This window comes from Oncorhynchus masou, unplaced genomic scaffold, assembly GCF_036934945.1.
Source record: "Oncorhynchus masou masou isolate Uvic2021 unplaced genomic scaffold, UVic_Omas_1.1 unplaced_scaffold_1438, whole genome shotgun sequence".
NCBI classification, from domain to species: Eukaryota; Metazoa; Chordata; class Actinopteri; order Salmoniformes; family Salmonidae; genus Oncorhynchus; species Oncorhynchus masou.
The window spans coordinates 70,033-97,758 of NW_027004346.1; the positions used below are offsets into that span (position 1 = coordinate 70,033).

At 41.7% G+C, this 27,726-nt stretch overlaps 1 protein-coding gene across 1 annotated transcript; it reads left to right on the forward strand.

Moving 5' to 3' along the window:
* The first annotated feature begins 362 nt into the window (after positions 1-362).
* LOC135530846 (collagen alpha-1(XIX) chain-like) lies at positions 363-27,722 on the forward strand. Its single transcript, XM_064959020.1, has 7 exons — positions 363-506; positions 916-1,191; positions 5,999-6,079; positions 8,909-9,075; positions 9,801-9,863; positions 24,337-24,381; positions 27,639-27,722. Exons 1-7 carry the CDS (start codon positions 363-365, stop codon positions 27,694-27,696), a joined length of 834 nt encoding a protein of 277 aa, XP_064815092.1. The 3' UTR covers positions 27,697-27,722.
* The last annotated feature ends 4 nt before the right edge of the window (positions 27,723-27,726 follow it).

The following is a 27,726-nucleotide window of genomic DNA, read 5'->3' on the forward strand; positions in this document are numbered from 1 at the left end:
TAATCTGGCTGGATGAATCATGTTTGGCATAAAATTCTAGCTTTATATGTAAGCGGCCATTTTGCGCTAGGCGGCTATAGAAGAACGTTGTCAAGTGATTCAATTTGATTGGTTTTCTTACTACACAGTCATAGAAAGCTATAAGTCATCCAGCATGATTATTCATATTCATTCTGAATGTTTATTTTTGACAGTCCATTTAGCAAATTTATATACTAATTTTATGGGTAAAATCTTCTACGTTAGCTATTAATGCTCTTCCAACCAAGACTGAAAGTTCCGAAACAATATTTTCACTGTTAGGCCCATTGTTAAGTTTCATATATTTTTGTGATTCAATTTCACAATATGCAGCTCGAACAATGTACATTTTTACTTTCAGATTGGTGTTCCCCAACGGTCTGTCCAGTGAATATTCTCTAGTTACCACCTTCCGGCTGAGGAAAACCACTAAGAAAGACCGCTGGTATCTGTGGCAGATATTTGACCAGACGGGAGGTACCCAGGTAGGTCTGAATGTCCACTATAAGGATATTCATGATGTCTGGATGTAAAGCATTGAATTGGGTTTGGATCTATATTGATTTATTGGTTGGTTGATTGACTGATCAGTCGATCGCTCACTGACTCTGCCAGTTCGCCCGGCAGGTCAGTCGGTCCATCGGCTGGTTGGCTGGTAGGGCGCTTGGCTGGTAGATCAGTCAAGTCGGTTGGCCGTGTGGTCAGTAGGTCGGTCTGTCGGTTGGTTAACCATTGGTTAATTGATCAACGTTTTCATGCCATGACTGATGCTTGTATCTACCATGACCCTGATGGTAATGAATGGAAGGCAACACTTTACCAGCAGGTATAAAGCTTTACAACTTGTTATGAGACAATATAATGTCTTACAATCTCCTCCGGCTCTATCTTCAGGTGTCTGTAGTGTTGGACGGTGCTAAACGAGCAGTGGAGTTCTCAGCCCGGGGCCTTCTGAAGAACAGCCTCCACTACACCTTTAAGAGCCGAGACCTGCACACCCTGTTTGACCGCCAATGGCACAAGCTGGGTGTGGCGGTCCAGAGCAGCATCGTCTCCATTTACATGGACTGTAAACTAATAGAGAGGAGGCTGACAGACGAGAAGCATGAAATCGACCCCAGTGGATATACGCTGATTACAACCCGGGTGGAGGATGGACGGCCTGTAGATGTACGTTTAGGCCTAAAGCCACAATCTGGACATATAACCGCTCTGAAATACATAGACGGAGCATGACTGACAGTCCATGAGATCGACATTATACTTTTAAACATACAGTAACTATATATGGTTGCATTCAAGGGCAATGTCTAGAAGGGTCCCAGCAAACCGGGAACATTCCCAGAACATTAGCTAAGATTCCCATTAAGTTCTAGTTAGGGTTTTATCTAACACTAGGATGATAACATTCCTTTTAATAACAAAATATTTTATTTTTCAAAAAATATTTTTAAATTAAATATCGTTGGAATATTCTCCTTACATTCACTAAAATGTTGTGCACAACACCTGTAACAATCATCACAGAACATTCCTCAATAGTTCTCATTAGTCTTCCAGGTAATGAAATAACACAGTGTACCAGTAATGTTTTCCAAGCAAACCAAAATTGGCTCTGTGAAAGTTCCTAGAACATCTGTTAGGTTGTCGCAAATGTTCTCGTGACACAAAAACGGTCCATTCATGGTGATGAATGTTTAACATTTGCCTGATGTTGCGAGAGCATTCCTACAACACATTTCATCTGTTCGTTAAAGGTTCCCAGAATGTTTCATTAGGTTGTGGGAACAGTCTGGTGGGATCATTGAGGGTTGTCGTGTCTTTGGCTATACCGGATTAAGTGTTATGACATGCTGTTCTATAAAATCATTTCTCTGTAATTAATATTACCTAATTGAGCTAATCATATAAATGTAATTAACTAGAAAGTCGGGGCACCACAAAATAATATTTATAGAGCTGTTATCTTCCGAATAAACTCTTAAAGACCTAGTAATATTTTACATCAATAGCAGTCAATATTAATCGTCACCTTATTTCAGTCTCATCTGAAAGTTGTAATTTCTTGGTTATCTTCACAAAATATTTATTTACTAAATACCTAACTAATCACACAGAATTACATATACACATTGATTACATATGATGTCATAAAGGAAAACGTCCCTAGCGGACGGAACAGATATGACAGCTGGTTACACAAAGGACGGGGGTTGGGTTTAAGTGAAAGAGCGGGAAGATTTGAGGAACAAAGGGAGAAGCTATGTCTCTATCGGGCTGTAGGCAGCTACTCTATTGTAAATACAGAATCTTATGCATTCTAAATTACCGCCCATTTGGAAAAGAAAAATGCAATAAATATTTACTCTGAGCTGCGCTTCAATAGGTTGGTGGTAGATGGAAGGCCGTGTTGCACAACAGAGTCATTTGTCCATTGAAGAGTGTCCGTGGTGGTGAAACGGTTACGTTGTAGTGTCGTCATAGTGTGGTAGATGGGATACTCTGTCCGTCCTGCCCTAGCCCACGTTTACAGCTGCTGTTGCTAACTCAACGGCTAGGATGTCTCACTTCTTTAGTGAGTAAGAGTTCAAAGTTTATACCATTCACAACCAAAGCTCACGCTGAGGTTGGCTTAGTTCTGTAGTTGACATGTTAGTCCTTTTTAACGTATGGACCGTCGTCCTATCATCCTCGGAACAGGAGGTTACATTTTCGTCAAGGCTTTATATCGTGGAGGGAGAGAAGGGTGTGTTTCATAGTTTACAACCCATGTCTCTTCACAGGGGCGGGCCACTGATTGAGCAGAGCTCTAACCTTATGAAAACCCAAATCTCTCATCTTTTCACAAATAATTTTATATTTAAACATTTGAATTGCACAACAATTCCATATGAATCTGAAAATGTGTAGACTTTCCCAGATATAGTTTAGGTCGTCCTGTCATCAGTCATAATGTCTCAGATGACAACTGAACTGACATCATATTCATGAAGTACCAACGCATATTTTCAACTGGTTCTATTACCGAAATATGGATCCTTTTCCTCCACTTGTTTGATGTTCCCAGACTCTCTATGAGTCAAGAGAGAGGGGAGGGAGGAAGGTATTTATGGGGGGTCATAAACCTTACCCACAGGTAACGTTCTCCTAACATTCACTAAAAGGTTATCCAAAGGCCAACATCATGACAGGGTACAAAACAAAATATATGTTCCCAAAACACCAAAACTGTCCAGTTATGTGGATGATTCTACAATGTTTCTTTTAGCGTACAAAACACATTCACCTGATGTTACAGGGATGATCCCAGGTGGAAAGGGTAGGCAACAACACATCTGCCATGCTGATCCTCAACAAGGGGGACCCTCAGGGGTGCATGCTTGGTCCCCTCCTGTACTCCCTGTTCACCCAAGACTGCATGGCCATGCACGATTCCAAAACCATCATCATGGGAATGGCGCCGGAGGGGATGGCTGCCATTTTACAGGCTTCTAACCAACTGTGGAATTTAGTGTGTTTTTTCGCATTGTTTGTAACTTATTTTGCATATAATGTTGCTGCTAGAGTCTATTATGACTCAAAAGAGCTTCTGGATATCAGAACAGTGATTTCTTAACTAGAACTGGACAAAGATTTTTTTTAATAGGTCTGACACAAAGGATATACTGCTTCTCCTATACCAGGCCCAAATCCTTGTCATTCACGTGAAGAAAAGATGGAAATACAGGGGACGGAAATAGGGGTGCCTTGTGAGAATTTGTCGGTGAGTGAGTAACCCGCCTCTACCATCCGTTCTATTGGCCAACGTGCAGTGACTGGAAAATAAACTGGATAATCTCCGCTCGAAACTATCCTACCAACGGGACATTAAAACCTGAAATATCTTATGTTTCACCGAGTCGTGGCTGGACCACGACACAGATTTTATACAGTTGGCTGGGTTTTCCATGCATCGGCAGGACAGAACAGATACGATAAGATGAATCACAGCTGGTGTCTAATATTAAAGAGATCTCAAGGTATTGCTCGCCTGAGGGAGAGTACCTCATGATAAGCTGTAGACCACACTATCTACCAAGAGAGTTTTCATCTATATTTTCCGTAGCTGTAGCTATCTATTTACCACAACAAACCGATGCTGGCACTAAGACAGCACTCAATGAACTGTATAAGGCAATAAGCAAACAAGAAAATGCTCATCTAGAAGCGGCGCTCCTAGTGGCTGGGGACTTTAATGCAAGCAATCCTTTTTACCTCATTTCTACCATTATGTCACATATGCAACCAGAGGGAAAAAAACTCTAGATCACCTCTGCTCCACACACAGAGATGTATTCAAAGCTCTGCCTCACCCTCCATTTGGCAAATCTGACCATAATTCTATCCTCCTGATTCCTGCTTACAAGCAAAAACTAAAGCAGGAAGTACCTTTGACTTGCTCAATACGGAAGTGGTCAGATGACACGGATGCTACGGTACAGGACTGTTTTGCTAGCACAGACTGGAATATTTTCCGGGATTCATCCAATGGCATTAAGGAGAATACCACCTCAGTCACCGGATTCATCAATAAGTGCATCGACGACGTCGTCCCCACAGTGTCAGTACGTACATTTCCCAACCAGAAGTCATGGATTTACAGGCAACATCCTCATGAGCTAAAGGCTAGAGCTGCTGCTTTCAAGGAGCGGGACACTAATCCAGACGCTTATGAGAAATCCCGCTTTGCCTTCAGACGAACCATTAAACAGGCAAAGCGTGAATACAGGACTAAGATTGAATCCTACTACACCTGCTCTGACGCTCGTTGGATGTGGCAGGGTGTATAAACCATTACAGAATATGAAGGGAAACTGGACAGCTGTGTGATCACGTTGTCCATAGCTGATGTGAGCAAGACCCTTAAACAGATTACCATGACGTGTACTCAGAGCATGCACGGACCAACTGGCAAGTGTCTTCACTGACATTTTCAACCTCTCCCTGACCGAGTCTGTAATACCTACATGTTTGAAGCAGACCACCATAGTCCCTGTGTCCAAGGAAGTGAAGGTAACCTGCCTAAATGACTACCGCCCTGTAGCACTCACGTCGATAGCCATGAAGTGCTTAAAAGGCTGGTCATGGCTCACATCAACCCCATCATCCCAGCAACCCTAGCCTCATTCCAATTCGCGTACAGCCCCAACAGATCCACAGATGACGCAATCTCAATCGCACACCTCACTGCTCTTTCCCACCTGGAGAAAAGGAACACCTATGTGAGAATGCTGTTCATTGACTACAGCTCAGCTTTCAACACCATAGTGCCCTCAAAGCTCATCACTAAGCTAAGGACCCTGGGACTAACAACTCCCTCTCCAACTGGATCCTGGACTTCCTGACAGGCCTGTTGTATTCGGCGCATGTGACAAATAACATTTTATTTGATAACTGAATGTTTGCGTAACTGGACAGTTTTTGTGTTTTGGGAACATATCTCTTGACCAGTCAGTGTTACCACAATCTAATGAAATATTCTTGGAACCTTTAAAGAACAGAGGAAATGTGTTCTGGGAACGTACTTGTAATATCTCATGTTTTTTGCACCCTTAAAGAACCATTCTAGAAGCGGAGGCCCAACTGGACAGCTTTTGTGTTTGGGGAACATATCTTTTGTGATGTACCCAAAAGTTCCCACCAGACTGTTCCCACAACCTAATGAAACATTCTGGCAACCTGTTAAAGAACAGTTCTTGAATGTTCTTGAAACATCAGGCAAATGTTTTCTACAAGCATTCTAAAATAACATTTGCCGCGAACAAACAAATGTTCTGGGAACTTTCACAGAACCAATTTTGGTGTGCTGGGGTTGCTTAGTTTCGGTCAAAGAAACATGTTTCCTATTTCAAAATATACATTGTTAGCTTTTTAAAAAGTATTTTTTTCTCTATATCTGAATCATCATAATGTCCCTAACAGATGTCTTTCTCTCCAGATCGAACTGCAACAAATCCTGATCTACTGTGACCCATACCTGGCTGAGATGGAGACCTGCTGTGAGCAGGCAGGATCTACGGTAAGATCTTTTACACTCCTTTCATGTACAGTGCACATTTTAGGACATACATGAGACCTTCCACGTGGCTTGATATACAGTAGAGCTGGGTCATTCAATTCTTTCCCTATGAATTCCAGAGTATTTCTAGTTTTCTGTTCTACCTGAGAATTAATTGCACCCACCTGGTTTCCCAGGTCTAAATCAGTCCCTGATAAAATTTATATATATATATTTTTAAATGTATCTGTTATTTTACCAGGTAAGTTGACTGAGTACATGTTCTCATTTACAGCAACTACCTTAGGGAATAGTTACAGGGGAGAGGAGGGGGATGAATGAGCCAATTGTAAGAGGGGAATATATATTTTTAAAGCAGTGAAACTGGCTTCTTGGTCGATATTTGAATTTAAGGACAATATGTAATATAATCTGGTTGTGTTTGTCCTTCTTGAAAGCTGAATGATGTTTCTTTCATAGGGGACATCTTATCCAGGTTACTGTGCAATATCTTTGTGACAGCTGCTGATGTAAAACGGGATTTATAAATACATTTGATTGATAGATTGATAGATAGATATTCTTCTGTTAGCTCATATTGCAGAACAGGTCAATGACCTTACGACCTGTGGATGAATCCCAAATAGCACCCTTTTCCCAGTATAGTGCACTACGTTTGACCAGAGCCCATAGGAAAAAAGCGTGCAATTTGGACTGCTAACTGTGTTTAAAAGGAGAAGTGACCTTTGACATTTTGACAGTTAGGCCTATATGTATTCATGTCCATGTTGTCATCTCAGTGAGTGTTGGGTTATGTTGATTCAATGTGCTAGGTCACATGTGGTCTATATGGTTGGAAATAGTGTGTATCAGTGACCTCTCACCTTTGGCCTATGCCAGTTATAATATATATCCATAACCAGGATGTTATCTCAGTGTGCATTGAGTTTCAGTACTGGGGCTCAGTCAATATGGTAGGAAATAATGTATTGGCATTCAAAACCTTAAGTATTGTCCTTTCCTCATTCCCCTGGGACAGTCATCTAGTTCCACTGTAATTCAGGTATCTCATTGGGTCAATGAATCATTGGACATTAACTGATTATAAATACGGTAGTGGTACTGGACTGTTATTACATTTCAGACTATTTGAGAACTGCATTTCAACATGTGTTGTATTATAATTGTCCGGTTTCCTATACCCAAATTAAGCCTAATCCTAAACTAAATAGCACTTTGAATGGAGATTTTACATTGCTTTCTAGACCAAAATTCTTTCAAGCACTGGACTCAAGTTCAAGTGAACTAGAAAACATAATTGAATAACAACATGAAATGATTAGGCTTAAGGTGGTTCCAGGAAACTGGCCCTTAAATAACAGAGCAATGTGTCTAAACAGTTTGTATGCAGTGGACATATATAAAATAGTCCAAATTGGTGAAGTGAAAAAAAAAAAAAACTTGTTTCAAACCATTTAAAAAAAATAAACAACTGAAAAGTGGTGCGTGTATATGTATTCAGCCCCTAAATAAGATCTGGTGCAACCAGTTACCTTCAGAACTAATTAACAAATGAAATTAAGTCCACCTGTGTGCAAGTGCCACATGATCTGTCACATGATCTCAGTATATGTACACCTGTTCTGAAAGGCCCCAGAGTCTGCAACATGACTAAGCAAGAGGCACCACCAAGCAAGCGGCATCATGAATACCAAGGAGCTCCAAACAGGTCAGGGAGTGGAGAAGTACAGATCAGGGTTCGGTTATAAAAATCCATTATTATAAAATTGAAAGAATATGGCACTACAACAAACCTGCCAAGAGAGGGCCGCCCACCGAACTCACAAACCATGCAAGGAGGGCATTAATCAGAGATAACCCTGAAGGAGCTGCAAAGCTCCACAACGGAGATTGGAGTATCTGTCCATAGGACAACTTTAAGCCATACATTCCACAGAGCTGGGCTTTATGGAAGAGTGGCCAGAAAAAAGACATTGCTTAAAGAAAAAAATAAGGAAGCACGTTTGGTGTTTGCCAAAAGGCACGTAGGAGACTCCCCAAATATATGGAAGAAGGTACTCTGGTCAAACAAGACTAAAATTGAAATTTTTGGCCATCAAGGAAAGCGCTATGTCTGGCGCAAACCCAACACCTTTCATCACCTCAAGAATACAATCTCCACAGTTAAAGCATGGTAGTAGCAGCATCATACTGTGGGGATGTTTTCAACGGCAGGATCTGGGAAACTGGTCAGATATGAAGGAATGATGGATGGCGCTAAATACAGGGACATTTTTAGGAAAACCTGTTTCAGTCTTCCAGAGATTTGAGACTGGTACAGAGGTTCACCTTCCAGCAGGACAATGACCTTAAGCATACTGCTAAAGCAACACTTGAGTGATTTCAGGGGAAACATTTACATGTCTTGGAATGGCCTTGTCAAAGACCAGACCTCAATCCATTTGAGAATCTGTGGTATGACTTTGTACACCAGCGGAACCCATCCAACTTGAAGGAGCTGCAGCAGTTTTGCCTTAAAGAATAGGCAAAAATCTCAGTGGCTAGATAGAGACATTCCCCAAGAGACTTGCAGCTGTAATTGCTGCAAAAGGTGGCTCTACAAAGTATTGACTTTGGGGGGGGGGGGTGAATAGTTATGCATGCTCAAGTTCTGTTTTATTGTCTTATTTCGTGTTTGTTTCACAATAAAAATATTTTGCATCTTCAAAGTGGTAGGCATGTCGTGTGAATCAAATGATACAAACCCCCCAAAAATCTATTTTAATTCCAGGTTGTAAGGCAACAAAATAGTAAAAATCCCAACTGTAAATCTTTGTATTGATCCTACAGTGTGAGCCTAGCAGGGAGGGCCCTGGTGCTGGAGGGGTGACTCCCAATCCCTTGGATACAGATGGAGCAGGCCAGCTCCCCGGATGCTCTCCCAGCCCGTCCAGCCAGCTCGGGTCCAGCGGGTCCAGCATTCCAGCAGTGACAGATGTCAATGTTCAGCAGAAAAGGTACAGTCCATAGAAATATCCTGCGTCCCAAACAGCACTATTCTCTCTTTTGTGCACTACTTTTGACCAAGGCCAATAGGGAATAGGGTGCCATTGTATTCAATAAACATTTTTAGTAAAAGTATGAATTTCAGCACCCTTCGGAAGGACTTCTTGTTGTACAGGACAAAAATAGGTACAGGTAAGCGTTTTCAGAATTTCAAGTATCGACTGGTGGCAACTCAATGTTGTTGCCAGCAAATCGTGCGACCCCTTATCAATACTCAACTCAACCTCGATATAGGAGATCGGAGTTGAGCAATCCTCAGCTACAATCTGTCCAAACAGCAAATATAATCCTAATGGGTTGGAGGGTTCTGTTCTAATGGAACCATGCATTCAGATATCCCACTGCTGACACCAAACGTATTAAACAAGAAAATAAATACCAAATTAAAGCACATTTATGCCAATGGGTTTTCTTGGATGCCAACCAAAGGCAGGAAATAAAAGCTTATTAGCAGTAATTTGGCACAAATATGTAGTTGCTTTGTTTGAGGCATGGCCGCCATCTCCAGAGGTGGTTCCACTAATGTCCATGGAAGTGTGCTGAAAGCAGACTTCAGACAGAGGGACACCTTGGGGAATTTCTCAGGTCTTTGGGGAGTTTTTAATGTGTGGATGGACAGTCATTAGCAAGCTAGTTCAGGTAAATTACATCAATTAAATGTTCTTGTTCTTTGTAGGGTGATCAAGGTCTACCAGGCTTGGCAGGACTTCCAGGACAGAAAGGCGATCAAGGAGACAAGGTAAAGGAGATGTTGAATATCTATCTGGCTCAATAAATACCATCATGACTGTGCAAGTGTACACAAGTATTGTACCTGTAGAATTCAGTTACAATTCTAACAGACATAAAGCTGTTGTGCTTCCTTAGTTACATATTTCAGGGAGAGAGACAAAGACGGAGACGGAGAAAAGACAGACGGAGAAAAGACAGACAGAGACAGAGAAAAGACAGACAGAGAAAAGACAGACAGAGAAAAGACAGACAGAGAAAAGACAGACAGAGAAAAGACAGACAGAGACAGAGAAAAGACAGACACAGAGAGAGAAAAGACAGACAGAGAAAAGACAGACAGAGAAAAGACAGACAGAGAAAAGACAGACAGAGAAAAGACAGACAGAGAAAAGACAGACAGAGAAAAGACAGACAGAGAAAAGACAGACAGAGAAAAGACAGACAGAGACAGAGAAAAGACAGACACAGACAGAGAAAAGACAGACACAGACAGAGAAAAGACAGACAGAGACAGAGAAAAGACAAACAGAGAAAAGACAGACAGACAGAGATGGAGACAGACAAAGACGGAGACGGAGAAAAGACAGACAGAGATGGAGAAAAGACAGACAGAGACAGAGAAAAGACAGACATAGACGGAGAAAAGACAGACATAGACGGAGAAAAGACAGACAGAGACAGAGAAAAGACAGACACAGATGGAGACAGACATAGAAAAGACAGACAGAGAAAAGACAGACACAGACGGAGACAGAGAAAAGACAGACATAGAAAAGACAGACAGACGGAGGCAGACAGAGACGGAGACAGACATAGAAAAGACAGACAGAGAAAAGACAGACACAGACGGAGACAGAGAAAAGACAGACACAGACGGAGACAGAAATAAGGGAATATGTCCTGGATTGTGTGTTATCCTCCATGATTTAACAATGGAAATAAGAGCCTGACTGTATTGTGTGTTATCCTCCATGATTTAACAATGGAAATAAGTCCCAGACTGTATTGTGTGTTATCCTCCATGATTTAACAATGGAAATATGTCCCAGACTGTATTGTTTGAAATTCAGATTCCCCCTGTCCTTTTACAATATATAACCGTCAGTATCAGTTCAACATTTAATTTGCAACGTGTTTCAAGCCTTGAAATCAGACATAAACAAGTACAGGTGGCTCTCCATTATGCCTCTCCATTACGCCTCTCCATTACGCCTCTCCATTACGCCTCTCCATTACGCCTCTCCATTACGCCTCTCCATTACGGCTCTCCATTACGCCTCTCCATTACGCCTCTCCGTTGTTTTGTGTGAAATTGTGCTCTGAAGCCTTTGAAGTGGCTATCGGAGGGTCTAATACATCCTCCATAATTTTCACTCCCTCAGCATAGGGACACTTGTGTATATTGCAGATGAGCGTGTGAATGCACAAATAGAGGGCTGAGGCCGAAGGGAATGAAAGAGAGAGAAGAAGAGCCAGTGTGTTTGACAGAAAGAAAGAGAGAAGAAGAGCCAGTGTGTTTGACAGAGAGCGAGAGAGAGAGAAGTGCCAGTGTGTTTGACAGAAAGAGAGAAGGGCCAGTGTGTTTGACAGAAAGAAAGAGAGAAGAGCCAGTGTGTTTGACAGAAAGAAAGAGAGAAGAAGAGCCAGTGTGTTTGACAGAGAGCGAGAGAGAGAGAGTGCCAGTGTGTTTGACAGAGAGCGAGAGAGAGAAGTGCCAGTGTGTTTGACAGCGAGAGAGAGAAGAGCCAGTGTGTTTGACAGCGAGAGAGAGAAGAGCCAGTGTGTTTGACAGAAAGAGAGAAAGAGAAGAAAAGCCAGTGTGTTTGACAGAAAGAGAGAGAAGGGCCAGTGTGTTTGACAGAAAGAAAGAGAGAAGAAGAGCCAGTGTGTTTGACAGAGAGCGAGAGAGAGAGAAGTGCCGGTGTGTTTGACAGAGAGCGAGAGAGAGAAGTGCCAGTGTGTTTGACAGCGAGAGAGAGGAGCCAGTGTGTTTGACAGCGAGAGAGAGAAGAGCCAGTGTGTTTGACAGAAAGAGAGAAAGAGAAGAAAAGCCAGTGTGTTTGACAGAAAGAGAGAGAGAGAAGACCCAGTGTGTTTGACAGAAAGAGAGAAGAAGAGGCCAGTGTCTTTGACAGAAAGAGAGAGAGAAGAGCCAGTGTCTTTGACAGAAAGAGAGAGAGAAGTGCCAGTGTGTTTGACAGAAAGAGAGACAGAGAAGAGCCAGTGTGTTTGACAGAAAGAGAGAGAAGAGCCAGTGTGTTTGACAGAGAGAGAGAGAAGTACCAGTGTGTTTGACAGAAAGAGAGAGAAGAGCCAGTGTGTTTGACAGAAAGAGAGAGAAGAGCCAGTGTGTTTGACAGAGAGAGAGAGAAGTGCCAGTGTGTTTGACAGAAAGGGAGAGAAGTGCCAGTGTGTTTGACAGAAAGAGAGAGAAGTGCCAGTGTGTTTGACAGAAAGGGAGAGAAGTGCCAGTGTGTTTGATAGAAAGGGAGAGAGAAGAGCCAGTGTGTTTGACAGAAAGAGAGAGAAGTGCCCGTGTGTTTGACAGAAAGGGAGAGAGAAGAGCCGGTGTGTTTAACAGAAAGAGAGAGAGAGAAGAAGAGCCAGTGTGTTTGACAGAAAGAGAGAGAGTAAAGAAGATCCAGTGTGTTTGACAGAGAGAGAAGAAGAGCCAGTGTGTTTGACAGAGAGAGAGAGAGAGAAGAAGAGCCAGTGTGTTTGACAGAAAGAGAGAGAGTAAAGAAGATCCAGTGTGTTTGACAGAGAGAGAAGAAGAGCCAGTGTGTTTGACAGAGAGAGAGAGAGAGAGAAGAAGAGCCAGTGTGTTTGACAGAAAGAGAGAGAGTAAAGAAGATCCAGTGTGTTTGACAGAGAGAGAAGAAGAGCCAGTGTGTTTGACAGAGAGAGAGAGAGAGAGAAGAGCCAGTGTGTTTGACAGAGAGAGAGAGTAAAGAAGATCCAGTGTGTTTGACAGAGAGAGAGAGAGAGAGAAGAAGAGCCAGTGTGTTTGACAGAGAGAGAGAGTAAAGAAGATCCAGTGTGTTTGGGAATGAAGAATGATAGGAAGTAATTTCTCTGAACAGGTGGTGATTCGCCTATTAGGACCAGATGGTCTTTGTGGTCATTGACCCAATTACCATAGAGTGGTGTAGTTTGGGTAAAGACATTTTGCGGAGCTAGTAGGATCTTGAGTTGTGTCCTAAATGGAACCCTATTCCCAATATAGTGCACTACTTTGGAGCAGAGCCCTATGAGATATCTTATAGGCCTGGTCAAAAACATGCACTATATAGAGACTAGGGTGCCATTTGTTATGCAGTCCTTCTGTTTTCCCCTTAAAACCACTCAGGAATTCAGAGGAAGTACAACAGCTACTACACAAGCTTTAAATCATTCTACCTGTAGGACCGACCGAGAGGAGGGGGAATTGGGTTATTTGTGAAACTCTCCATTATAATTAGTGTGTTCCTGCTGTAGAAGTGGCGTTAGGTTTGTTATAGTGGTCTACGAGGACCAAAGAAAACACCTCAGTCCATATATCCTTATTGAACTAGTCTTGGCACTTTAGATACCATTAAATCATTAAAAGTAGCACAAAATAATTCTCTTTAAAGTCATAATGAGTTTTTTTTCAGGTTGAAAGTAACTTGTAGGGAAACCTCCAAGCGTATCATACTCAGGTGAATAGACTCCTGTGAGCACACCATTTACTTGTTCTATTAAACTGGGAATCCAATACAACGTCATGTCATTTCTGAAAGGGTCATTTAATTACTGTACCTCTGTTGAAGTTATACGTTTTGACAGACAGGCTGGGTTCAGCGACACTGGGACAACCAATCAACTGCCCCGAATAGGATTCCTGGCATTATTATCACTTTTCAGAAGAAGTGCATTGTGGGACTTAATGAAATGAGTGACAGCTGGTTGAGAAGGCAAGCAGGCAGGGCGGAATGGAGTACATCTGTAGTGTGGTGCTGAACATGTTCTGGGGATTGTAAAGGAAGAAGAAAAAGCAATCATTTCATGACGACGTCAATGTTTAGATTTGATTCCACTTAGGAGCTGTGAATGTGTTAGTACTAGGGATGTACATCCTATAACATAGTACTAGGACTGTACATCCTATAACATAGTACTAGGGCTGTACGTCCTATAACATAGTACTAGGGATGCACATCCTATAACATAGCACTAGGGATGTACATCCTATAACATAGTACTAGGACTGTACATCCTATAACATAGCACTAGGGATGTACGTCCTATAACATAGTACTAGGGATGTACGTCCTATAACATAGTACTAGGGCTGTACGTCCTATAACATAGTACTAGGACTGTACATCCTATAACATAGTACTAGGACTGTACATCCTATAACATAGTACTAGGGCTGTACATCCTATAACATAGTACTAGGGCTGTACATCCTATAACATAGTACTAGGGCTGTAAATCCTATAACATAGCACTAGTACTAGGACTGTACGTCCTATAACATAGTACTAGGGCTGTACATCCTATAACATAGCACTAGTACTAGGACTGTACGTCCTATAACATAGTACTAGGGCTGTACATCCTATAACATAGTACTAGGACTGTACATCCTATAACATAGTACTAGGGCTGTACATCCTATAACATAGTACTAGGACTGTACATCCTATAACATAGTACTAGGGCTGTACATCCTATAACATAGTACTAGGGCTGTACATCCTATAACATAGTACTAGGGCTGTACATCCTATAACATAGTACTAGGGCTGTACATCCTATAACATAGTACTAGGACTGTACGTCCTATAACATAGTACTAGGGCTGTACATCCTATAACATAGTACTAGGGATGTACATCCTATAACATAGTACTAGGACTGTACATCCTATAACATAGTACTAGGGCTGTACATCCTATAACATAGTACTAGGACTGTACGTCCTATAACATAGTACTAGGGCTGTACATCCTATAACATAGTACTAGGACTGTACATCCTATAACATAGTACTAGGGCTGTACATCCTATAACATAGTACTAGGACTGTACGTCCTATAACATAGCACTAGTACTAGGACTGTACATCCTATAACATAGCACTAGGGATGTACATCCTATAACATAGTACTAGGGCTGTACGTCCTATAACATAGTACTAGGACTGTACGTCCTATAACATAGCACTAGGGCTGTAAATCCTATAACATAGCACTAGGGCTGTACATCCTATAACATAGTACTAGGACTGTACATCCTATAACATAGTACTAGGACTGTACGTCCTATAACATAGCACTAGGGCTGTACATCCTATAACATAGTACTAGGGCTGTAAATCCTATAACATAGCACTAGTACTAGGACTGTACGTCCTATAACATAGTACTAGGGCTGTACATCCTATAACATAGCACTAGTACTAGGACTGTACGTCCTATAACATAGTACTAGGGCTGTACATCCTATAACATAGCACTAGTACTAGGACTGTACGTCCTATAACATAGCACTAGGGCTGTACATCCTATAACATAGTACTAGGGCTGTACATCCTATAACATAGTACTAGGGCTGTAAATCCTATAACATAGCACTAGTACTAGGACTGTACGTCCTATAACATAGTACTAGGGCTGTACATCCTATAACATAGCACTAGTACTAGGACTGTACGTCCTATAACATAGTACTAGGGCTGTACATCCTATAACATAGTACTAGGACTGTACATCCTATAACATAGTACTAGGGCTGTACATCCTATAACATAGCACTAGGGCTGTACATCCTATAACATAGTACTAGGACTGTACGTCCTATAACATAGTACTAGGGCTGTACATCCTATAACATAGTACTAGGGATGTACATCCTATAACATAGTACTAGGGCTGTACATCCTATAACATAGTACTAGGGATGTACATCCTATAACATAGTACTAGGACTGTACATCCTATAACATAGTACTAGGGCTGTACATCCTATAACATAGTACTAGGACTGTACGTCCTATAACATAGTACTAGGGCTGTACATCCTATAACATAGTACTAGGACTGTACATCCTATAACATAGTACTAGGGCTGTACATCCTATAACATAGTACTAGGACTGTACGTCCTATAACATAGCACTAGTACTAGGACTGTACATCCTATAACATAGCACTAGGGATGTACATCCTATAACATAGTACTAGGGCTGTACGTCCTATAACATAGTACTAGGACTGTACGTCCTATAACATAGTACTAGGACTGTACATCCTATAACATAGTACTAGGACTGTACGTCCTATAACATAGCACTAGTACTAGGACTGTACATCCTATAACATAGTACTAGGGCTGTACATCCTATAACATAGTACTAGGACTGTACGTCCTATAACATAGCACTAGTACTAGGACTGTACATCCTATAACATAGCACTAGGACTGTACGTCCTATAACATAGTACTAGCGCTGTACATCCTATAACATAGCACTAGGGCTGTACATCCTATAACATAGTACTAGGACTGTACGTCCTATAACATAGCACTAGGGCTGTAAATCCTATAACATAGCACTAGGGCTGTACATCCTATAACATAGTACTAGGACTGTACGTCCTATAACATAGCACTAGTACTAGGACTGTACATCCTATAACATAGTACTAGGACTGTACGTCCTATAACATAGCACTAGGGCTGTAAATCCTATAACATAGCACTAGGGCTGTACATCCTATAACATAGCACTAGGACTGTACGTCCTATAACATAGTACTAGGACTGTACGTCCTATAACATAGCACTAGTACTAGGACTGTACATCCTATAACATAGTACTAGGACTGTACATCCTATAACATAGCACTAGGGCTGTACATCCTATAACATAGTACTAGGACTGTACATCCTATAACATAGTACTAGGGCTGTACATCCTATAACATAGTACTAGGACTGTACATCCTATAACATAGTACTAGGACTGTACGTCCTATAACATAGCACTAGGGCTGTAAATCCTATAACATAGCACTAGGGCTGTACATCCTATAACATAGCACTAGGGCTGTACGTCCTATAACATAGTACTAGGACTGTACATCCTATAACATAGCACTAGGGCTGTACGTCCTATAACATAGTACTAGGGATGTACGTCCTATAACATAGTACTAGGGATGTACGTCCTATAACATAGTACTAGGGATGTACATCCTATAACATAGCACTAGGGCTGTACGTCCTATAACATAGCACTAGGGCTGTACGTCCTATAACATAGTACTAGGGATGTACGTCCTATAACATAGTACTAGGGATGTACGTCCTATAACATAGTACTAGGGATGTACGTCCTATAACATAGTACTAGGGCTGTACGTCCTATAACATAGTACTAGGACTGTACATCCTATAACATAGCACTAGGGATGTACATCCTATAACATAGCACTAGGGATGTACATCCTATAACATAGTACTAGGGCTGTACATCCTATAACATAGTACTAGGGCTGTACGTCCTATAACATAGCACTAGGGCTGTACGTCCTATAACATAGCACTAGGGCTGTAAATCCTATAACATAGCACTAGGGCTGTACGTCCTATAACATAGTACTAGGACTGTACATCCTATAACATAGCACTAGCGCTGTATGTCGTATAACATAGCACTAGGGCTTTAAATCCTATAACATAGCACTAGGGCTGTACGTCCTATAACATAGCACTAGGGATGTACATCCTATAACATAGCACTAGGGATGTACATCCTATAACATAGCACTAGGGATGTACATCCTATAACATAGCACTAGGGCTGTACATCCTATAACATAGCACTAGGGCTGTAAATCCTATAACATAGCACTAGGGCTGTACGTCCTATAACATAGTACTAGGACTGTACATCCTATAACATAGCACTAGCGCTGTATGTCGTATAACATAGCACTAGGGCTTTAAATCCTATAACATAGCACTAGGGCTGTACGTCCTATAACATAGCACTAGGGATGTACATCCTATAACATAGCACTAGGGATGTACATCCTATAACATAGTACTAGGGCTGTACGTCCTATAACATAGCACTAGGGCTGTATGTCGTATAACATAGTACTAGGGCTGTACATCCTATAACATAGTACTAGGACTGTACATCCTATAACATAGCACTAGCGCTGTATGTCGTATAACATAGCACTAGGGCTTTAAATCCTATAATATAATACAAGGCCATTAGGAAAAAGTGATTTCCTTTCAAGGAAGCTGCCTTCTTATAATACCAGGATAGATGTGTTTAATCTTCTGAAGAACCTTGGATAACCACAGCTGTTTCATCACTGTGAACGGGATTAGGATCCTCCATCCAACTTTCACCACAGTGCTGGATTTATACTTTCTCTTCTCTTGAAGTAACACAACCACAAGTTAATCCCCAATTTCCCCCCCCAACGTTTTCCTTGTAAGGTCATAACAATTAACCCACAGTTCTCATTATGATTCTGTTTAAATGCTCTAAAGTCTAACCAGTATTGGAGCTTCTGTATAAATCTCTGTAAAAGCTCAATTGCCAATAACTACGTAAGGGGTGCATTAAAAGGTTATAATGATGATTTCTCTTCCCTCTTTCCATAAAATGTCATCATTCTGCTATTGCTAGCACACATCCATCTATTGTATGTACATGTACAGTTGGAGTCTTCAAGAAGTGGCTGTGCTTCTCTACTTCATTTGAGTTGTACAGTCCTTCAGTTCTATATGACCCATTTCTCCCCCTGTTTAACGCTCAGTCAAGGTAATACTGTAAAACCTGAATGAGTCGGCTGACTGTTAAAAGTCATTCTTAGAAGTGGACTTCCAATGGGAATGAAGCATCAGTGAATTTTATGCATTTATTGAAGTGAAGAGCTTCTGTTACTCAGTGTCACGGTCTAGTAAAAATCATATTATGGATGGATGGATGAAGGAAAATAAAATGATTTCCTTGATGAAAGAGGGTATGAAGTGTGTTTGATATCCAGTGATATTCGAAGGTTTTCTTCCCGAGGAGTAATGACAACACATAAACTCAGGAGGATGCCCACAAAATCCCTTCAAGCATTAAAAACATACTACATTAATAGGGCTTATGGTTTTACTACCAAAGATACATGTCTCTATTTCTCCATTCATATTATGCTGCTCTCCTTTCGCAATAGAAAATAGAGTGCATTCGGGAAGCATCAGACCCCTTCACTTTTTCCACATTTTCAATCCTTAAAACGATTACATTTTTTAAAATCCTCATCAATCTACACACAATACCCCATAATGACAAAGCGAAAACAAGTTTTTAGAAATGTTTGCACATTTACTACAACTAAACAACAGAAATACCTTATTTACATAAGTATTCAGACCCTTTGCTATGAGACTCAAAATTGAGCTCAGATTCATCCTGTTTCCATTGATCATCCTTGAGATGTTTCTACAACTTGATTGGAGTCCACCTGTGGTAAATTCAATTGATTGGACATGATTTGGAAAGACACACACCTGTCTATATAGGCTCCCATAGTTGACAGTGCATGTCAGAACAAAAACCAAGCCATAAGGTCAAAGGAATTGTCCGTAGAGCTCTGAGACAGGATTGTGTCGAGGCACAGATCTGGGGGAAGTACTGAGTAAAGGGTCTGAATACTTATGTAAATGATAGTTCATATTTTTTTTTACATTTGCAAACATTTCTAAAAAAAAATGTTTTTTTGTCATTATGGGGTATTGTGTGTGTAGATTGATTAAAGAAAACAATTGAATCCATTGTAGAATAAGGCTGTAACGTGACACAGCAGGGGAAGAAGTGAAGGGGTCTGAATACTTTCCGAACACAATGTATGGGTCAAAGCAACAGCCAGCGTTCTCTTTCAGATGCTAACGACGGACTTCAAAGATTCTTAAATGTTTAGCCACCACTGCACACTGCACACCAACACATTGTTAGACAGTCAGCATGGTCAGAGGTAGTGTTGTTTTTTAGCAGAATCACATTAGTGGAAATGGAGGGTGTTCTCAGGGCAGGCCTGGTTGTAGCTAGATATGTTCCAGTCACGTTTTTGTTTTTGTTTTTAATGCGTTTTAGCTAACCCTATCCCAAACCCTGTTCCTAACCTGAACTTCATTCTCCTAACCTGTTATGAAAAGTCCCTTCTGCTAGTGAAAACTGGCAGACCTGCCACGAGAACAGCGTGGGTTCTGAGTAACGCAATACTTGTGAAGGGCTCGTTAGCAACCTTCACCACCGAATCTAGCTTTGCTTTCAATGTCTAATTTTGTAGATGGTGAAAACTATTGTCACCACTGTCAATAAATGATCACACACCAAACATTCAGCTAGTTAGAAATAAGCCCAATTATGCACGTTGGAGCACTAACATATATTAATCAGCCTGTTGAAGAGTGTCATAATTATCTCTAATGGATTCAACAGAGAAGAACGCTCATGTTGTCACTTAGAGGGGGACGTGTGTGTGTGTGTGTGTGTGTGTGTGTGTGTGTGTGTGTGTGTGTGTGTGTGTGTGTGTGTGTGTGTGCATGGGTGTGAAAGACATTTGATTAATGATCTGCCCTTCCTTGACATGGAAGCAGACAGACAGTCAGAGGGAAAGAATGAAGGAGAATGCCACAGGAAAATGTTTCAGTTCACACAGGGAGTGGATGTAGAGTTACAGGCACCAGGGTAACCTTTAACCCTGTGATTCTGCTGCAGATTGGGGTTTAATGCTCTGCTGAGCGTTGGACCTAAGCCTCATATCAGCCCTGGGGAAGAGTCCACTTGTTCTAAAGAGAATGCAAACATCCCTATAGGCACCTTATATTCCAAACTATACCTTGAAGCCAGTTACACTGCTGACCCTAATCAGGGACTGATTGAGATCTGGGTGCTATTAATGATCAGGCAGAACATAATAGCTATAGGCTATTATCCATCCCCAACATCAGTTATACACACCTGCAGTACACAATACTGTACATGGTGTTACTGGGGTGACTCTGCTTTGTCTAAATGGATGTTGAACATTCCTATACCAGTAGACTATAGGGTTCTATCTCCTGATTCAGTAATTATTCTATAGATTCCATATGCTACTGTCCATCTCCTACATCACTGATGATCCTATAGATTCCATAGGCTACTGTCTATCTCCTACATCACTGATGAGCCTATAGATTCCATATGCTACTGTCTATCTCCTACATCACTGATGATCCTATAGATTCCATAGGCTACTGTCTATCTCCTACATCACTGATGATCCTATAGATTCCATATGCTACTGTCTATCTCCTACATCACTGATGATCCTATAGATTCCATAGGCTACTGTCTATCTCCTTCATCACTGATGATCCTATAGATTCCATAGGCTACTGTCTATCTCCTACATCACTGATGAGCCTATAGATTCCATAGGCTACTGTCTATCTCCTACATCACTGATGAGCCTATAGATTCCATAGGCTACTGTCTATCTCCTTCATCACTGATGATCCTATAGATTCCATAGGCTACTGTCTATCTCCTACATCACTGATGATCCTATAGATTCCATAGGCTACTGTCTATCTCCTTCATCACTGATGATCCTATAGATTCCATATGCTACTGTCTATCTCCTTCATCACTGATGATCCTATAGATTCCACAGGCTACTGTCTATCTCCTACATCACTGATGATCCTATAGATTCCATATGCTACTGTCTATCTCCTACATCACTGATGATCCTATAGATTCCATAGGCTACTGTCTATCTCCTACATCACTGATGAGCCTATAGATTCCATAGGCTACTATATCTCCAACATCACTAGTAGGCCACATGGACATGTCCTTAAAGTAACTGTCCAGTGTTTCCAGATTTCTATGAACTATTACCTATAATTAATTACAAAATGAGTGAACTACTTTTCCTTATTTAGTATGTTAAAAAACATATTTTCTGTGTTGCAATGGTGTGGACGTACCCCAACAACAACATGGTGTGGATCTATATACCATAAATAAAATAAAAAGACAAGTAAACAGCTGATTGGCCAGCTCAGACTACTTGACGTCTCTGCCAAAAACAGGACGTGATCTTCTCTGAGGAAATGACAAGCATTTTAAAATGGTCTGTTTGAGATAATAGTTAGAGGGATTTTTGAACTATTTTCTTCTTCACTTTTCTGCTTTGTCCACTAATATGAGTCAACAACATAATGATCTTTTAGAGGTAGACTCAGCAATACAACATACATACAGAAAGTAAACAGCATAGTGGGTCAGTTTCTGCAACCACCAAGAAAGCACATGGCTCAACTTCTTCTCTGTTTTGGCGCCCTGGTTACCAGGCTGCAAAGAGTGAAGTGAACCCGTGAACATGTGCAGATACTGTGTGTGACCGTGTGAGAGCCAAGTCTTGGATAACACTCATATCAATATCTGCGGTGCTGCTCGTGGCAACGTCAGTCTACCTTTTCAAATTAGATTTTCACTGGACAGTTACTTTAAAGCTACAGTCCTCAATTGAAACAGTAACAAGCGTTCCACCCCGTTTCTATTTTGGTAAGCAACTGAGGGATGGGCCTGGATAATAAAACATTTAAAACATGTATTTAACCATTATTTAACTTTACAAGTGGGTTAAGAACACATTCTTACTTACAATGGCTGCCTACCTGGGAACAGTGGGTTAACTGCCTTGTTCAGGGGCAGAACAACAGATTTTTATGTTGTCAGCTCAGGGATTTGATCCACCAACCTTTCGGTCACTCGCCCCTCTAACCACCGCCCCAGAAAAGTAGCCATTCAAATTTGTAGACAGAACTATGGATGCAAGGACTGACCATCCATGATATCAAAATGATAGTTTTAAATATGTTTTAACACAATACAGTGTTTGTTTATTTTGTTTACACATTTAACACGCTTATATGTTGGGTTCTGAAGTGGTATGACAGCTGATCTAACCTCATTTATAAGTTAAATTCTTCAAAAATCTATGGGTGTATACAGTATGATTAATTTACGAGTTCTGTTCTTCTAGAATCTATGGATATATACAATATCATTAATTTATAAGTACAAAAATGAATGTAGCAATTAAAGATTTCAGCTTGGACACATTCTAGAAATGTCAAAAACATACATTATTTGGATATTTTCTCCAAAAGTTATTATAACCATTATGGCCCAGGGCATGTCCTTATACTAATGTAGGCTACAGTCAGTGGCCGTCAGTGTCTTATTCACACATTAGCCAGAGGATTTAGGAGGTCCAGCAGTTCACTGAGCTAAGCTAGTGTCCCATCCTGCTTCCCTTACAGCTGTCCCGAGCCTGTTGTATTTAACACAGCGCTCCAACAGCTGCAGAGAGAGGTGGATTGTATTACCCGATAATTGGCAAGCTACAAGTCCCAGAGCCACAGTAACCCTGTTTCACTGTGTTGGGGCCTTGTTCTGCTAGCTGCTTCAACATGGTCTCATTAGAAGATGTAAAAAAGTGGCATTTAACCATTGTAGTTCTATGTCAACCAAATAAACATTGATTTATTTGACATCATTTTAACACATTCTCATTTACAGCAAAGACCTGGGGAATAGTTACAAGGGAAAGGAGGGAGGATGAATGAGCCAATTGGAAGCTGGGGTTGATTAGGTGGCCAGATTGGGAATTTAGCCAGGACACCAGAGTTAACACCCCTACTCTTACGTGCCATGGGATATTTAGTGACCACAGAGAGTCAGGACACCCGTTTAACATCCCATCAGGAAGACAGAAACCTACACAGGGCAATGTCCCTAATCACTACCCTGGGACATTTTATTTTTTAGACCAGAGTGCCTCCTATGGGCCCTCCAACACCACTTCCAGCAGCATCTGGTCTCCCATCCAGGGACTGACCCTGCTTCAGAGGCAGACAGCAGTGGGATACAGGGTGTATCAATATGACAATTAGTCCAATTAAGGAACTATTGCTACAAACTAAGCTTAATCAAGGCCTATTCATGTTGTCCCAATCATACCACCATTCCTTGGCTGCAACATTCAGGAAAATATTATAGCCATGTCTGTGACGTGTTCAGGGAACTTTTAGAAACAGTTCAATTTTAACCATACTTACTTGCCATAGACGTGGGAGAGACAAGCTGCTACTAAAAGAACAGGCACTGACTGTACAGCCAATTAGAGACCAGCCACTGACTGTACAGCCAATTAGAGACCAGCCACTGACTGTACAGCCAATTAGAGACCAGCCACTGACTGTACAGCCAATTAGAGACCAGCCACTGACTGTACAGCCAATTAGAGACCAGCCACTGACTGTACAGCCAATTAGAGAGCAGCCACTGACTGTACATCCAATAAGACAAGCAGTCACTAACTAAATGACCAATAAGGGAGCAGCAGCTACTGACTGTATCATGTCTTCCTTTACAGGGAGAGACCAGGAAAGACGGGTTCCCTGGAAACTCAAGCCAGAAGGTAAAGATAAAGATAAAGCATAGCAGCGTAAACAGACAACACAGAGTTACACATGGAGTAAACAATTAACAAGTCAATAACACAGTAGAAAAAAGGGTCTATATACATTGTGTGCAAAAGGCATGAGGAGGTAGGCCAATAATTACAATTTTGCAGATTAACACTGGAGTGATAAATGATCAGATGGTCATGTACAGGTAGAGATACTGGTGTGCAAAAGAGCAGAAAAGTAAATAAATAAAAACAGTATGGGGATGAGGGAGGTAAAAATGGGTGGGCTATTTACCGATAGACTATGTACAGCTGCAGCGATCGGTTAGCTGCTCAGATAGCAGATGTTTGAAGTTGGTGAGGGAGATAAAAGTCTCCAACTTCAGCGATTTTTGCTATTCGTTCCAGTCACAGGCAGCAGAGAACTGGATCGAAAGGCGGCCAAATGAGGTGTTGGCTTTAGGGATGATCAGTGAGATACACCTGCTGGAGCGCGTGCTACGGGTGGGTGTTGCCATCGTGACCAGTGAACTGAGATAAGGCGGAGCTTTACCTAGCATGGACTTGTAGATGACCTGGAGCCAGTGGGTCTGGCGACGAATATGTAGCGAGGGCCAGCCGACTAGAGCATACAGGTCGCAGTGGTGGGTAGTATAAGGTGCTTTAGTGACAAAACGGATGGCACTGTGATAAATGGCATCCAGTTTGCTGAGTAGAGAGTTGGAAGCAATTTTGTAGATGACATCGCCGAAGTCGAGGATCGGTAGGATAGTCAGTTTTACTAGGGTATGTTTGGCGGCGTGAGTGAAGGAGGCTTTGTTGCGGAATAGAAAGCCGACTCTAGATTTGATTTTCGATTGGAGATGTTTGATATGAGTCTGGAAGGAGAGTTTACAGTCTAGCCAGACACCTAGGTACTTATAGATGTCCACATATTCAAGGTCGGAACCATCCAGGGTGGTGATGCTATCGTGGAAATATTTTATATTTATACAATATACTGTATATGAGATATATATATATATATATATATGAGATATTTCACAACTTACATATGTGTTTGAACATGATAAACTCTTTAAACATAACAGAGAGTCAGAGAGTGCCCTGTCAGCTGGGTCTGTACATGGTCTATCACCTTCAGTTCACCAGGACCACTCTAAAGCATCATCACCCTCTAAACCACATATGTCAGAGTCAAGGCCCGCGGGCCACATCCGGCCCGCGAGAAGGTTTTTTACGGCCCCTGGGATGATCTTGATTTATTATTAGAACCGGCCCGCAGACCGCAGCAAGCCGGCAGCCCGCAGATCTTTTACACGCACCAATACTACATTTCCCACAATGCAACGGTGACGCACCGAGCAGTAGGCTGCTTCATTTCAATATTTATTGGCACAGCAGTCGTCAGCATCACAGTAAAATTAACTTTCAGATACCCATCAAAAATGGCAAAACGGAAGGTGGACACTGAGAACCGGGGTTTCAAACAAGGTGGGAGTCGGAGTATATGTTCACGGAGGTAGCTGGAAAACCTGTGTGTCTTCTGTGTGGAGAAAGTGTGGCGGTACTGAAAGAGTATAATCTGAGACGACATTATGAAACGAAACACGCGGACAAAAACAAGAATATGGACATGGAACAAAGGCTACAAAAGGCAGAGGAATTAAAACGAGGCCTCAAATCTCGACAGGCTCTGTTCAAAAAAGCCAAATCACAAGGCCAGGCTGCTGTCAAGGCCAGTTTTATTTTGGCAGAAGAGATCGCTAAATCAGCCCGGCCATTTACGGAGGGGATTTCATCAAAAACTGCATGATTAAAGTTTGTGACGAAGTTTGCCCAGAAAAAGGCAACTCTTTTTAAATGTGAGTCTGAGCAGAAACACCATTGCCGAGAGAGTAGACCAGTTGTCCATCAATCTAAAAGAGCAGCTTGTGAAAAAGGGAAAAGATTTCATTGCATATTCCTTGGCTGTGGATGAGAGCACCGACATTTCTGACATTGCCCAGTTGTCAATTTTCATCCGCGGAGTGGACTCCAGCCTAAGCGTGACAGAGGAGTTTTTGGCTTTACGTCCTATGCATGGCACAACTACGGGGCATGATTTGTATGAAGAGGTGTCAAGATGTGTAAATGAGATGGAGCTGCCTTGGGAAAAACTCGTGGGTTTGACAACCGACGGAGCACCTGCGATGTGTGGACACAGGAGCGGACTGGTGGCGAAGATACGGGAAAAGATGCAAGAGGAAAACGCGACAGGTGAGCTGACAGCTTATCATTGTATCATACACCAGGAAGCGTTGTGCGGTAAAGCCTTGAAAATGGAGCATGTAATGAGCATCATCACGCGCACAGTTAACTTTATCAGAGCCAAAGGTTTGAATCACCGCCAGTTCAAGGCATTTCTGACGGAGTTAGAAACGGAGCATGGTGATTTGCCTTATCACACAGAGGTGCGATGGCTAAGCCAGGGAAAGGTGCTTCAAAGATGTTTCGAGCTTCGTGAGGAGATTTGTCTGTTCTTGGACAGCAAAGGGAAAGACACAACACAACTCCGAGACGAAATGTTTCTGTGTGAAATGGCTTTTCTGTGTGACATTACGAGTCATCTGAGTCATCTAGGTTCAATTAGGTTCACTAGACTATATGCGTCATTTAAAAATTTTTCAATGAACATTCGAACAGTCCGGCCCTCGGCTTGTAGCTAAATTTTTTATTTGGCCCTCCGTCCATTTGACTTTGACACCCCTGCTCTAAACCCTCCTCTAGAGCCCTTAGAAGTTGAAGTTGAAGAATACACACACACACACACACACACACACACACACACACACACACACACACACACACACACAGGGACATATTTGTCTATGAAACTCGATCCAGTCTAAGGACATAACACTTAAAAGGTGCGGCCCACCCAAACATTTTCCTATACTTGATAAGGTTTCAGAATTGACTAAAGCTGGTCTGCGTTACTCAACACTGCACATGACATGCAAAGTCTATATCAAGTGTCATAACATTCATATTGAGATTGATGGTGGTGTGACTTGGCCTACTCTGACTGTGTGGTTCGTGTGGTTTCCATCCGAACTGTATTAGCTACGGCAGAGTACTGTTTTGCTGTTTTAGAGATGCCTTAAGGCCTTCCCTTTTACTGTGTGTGTATGTGTGTGTGTGTGTGTGTGTGTGTGCGTGCTTTCGTGTGTGTGCGTGTGCATGCCTAATCCTAATTGTGCGTGTGTGTTCTATTTCTCCCTCAGGGTGACCAGGGTGTTTCTGGTTCACCAGGTCTGGATGGTATTCCTGGACAGAAGGTGAGTCAGACTGTTGGCGTGTGTGTTCTATTTC

What these genes read in the sequence shown, in the direction of transcription:
- LOC135530846 (XM_064959020.1), top strand. Translation starts at nt 363, where the DNA reads ATGTACATTTTTACTTTCAGATTGGTGTTCCCCAACGGTCTGTCCAGT. An exon ending in ACCAGACGGGAGGTACCCAG is followed by an intron (nt 507 to 915) that starts GTAGGTCTGAAT and finishes CTCTATCTTCAG; the next exon opens with GTGTCTGTAGTGTTGGACGG. An exon ending in AAGGCGATCAAGGAGACAAG is followed by an intron (nt 9,864 to 24,336) that starts GTAAAGGAGATG and finishes CTTCCTTTACAG; the next exon opens with GGAGAGACCAGGAAAGACGG.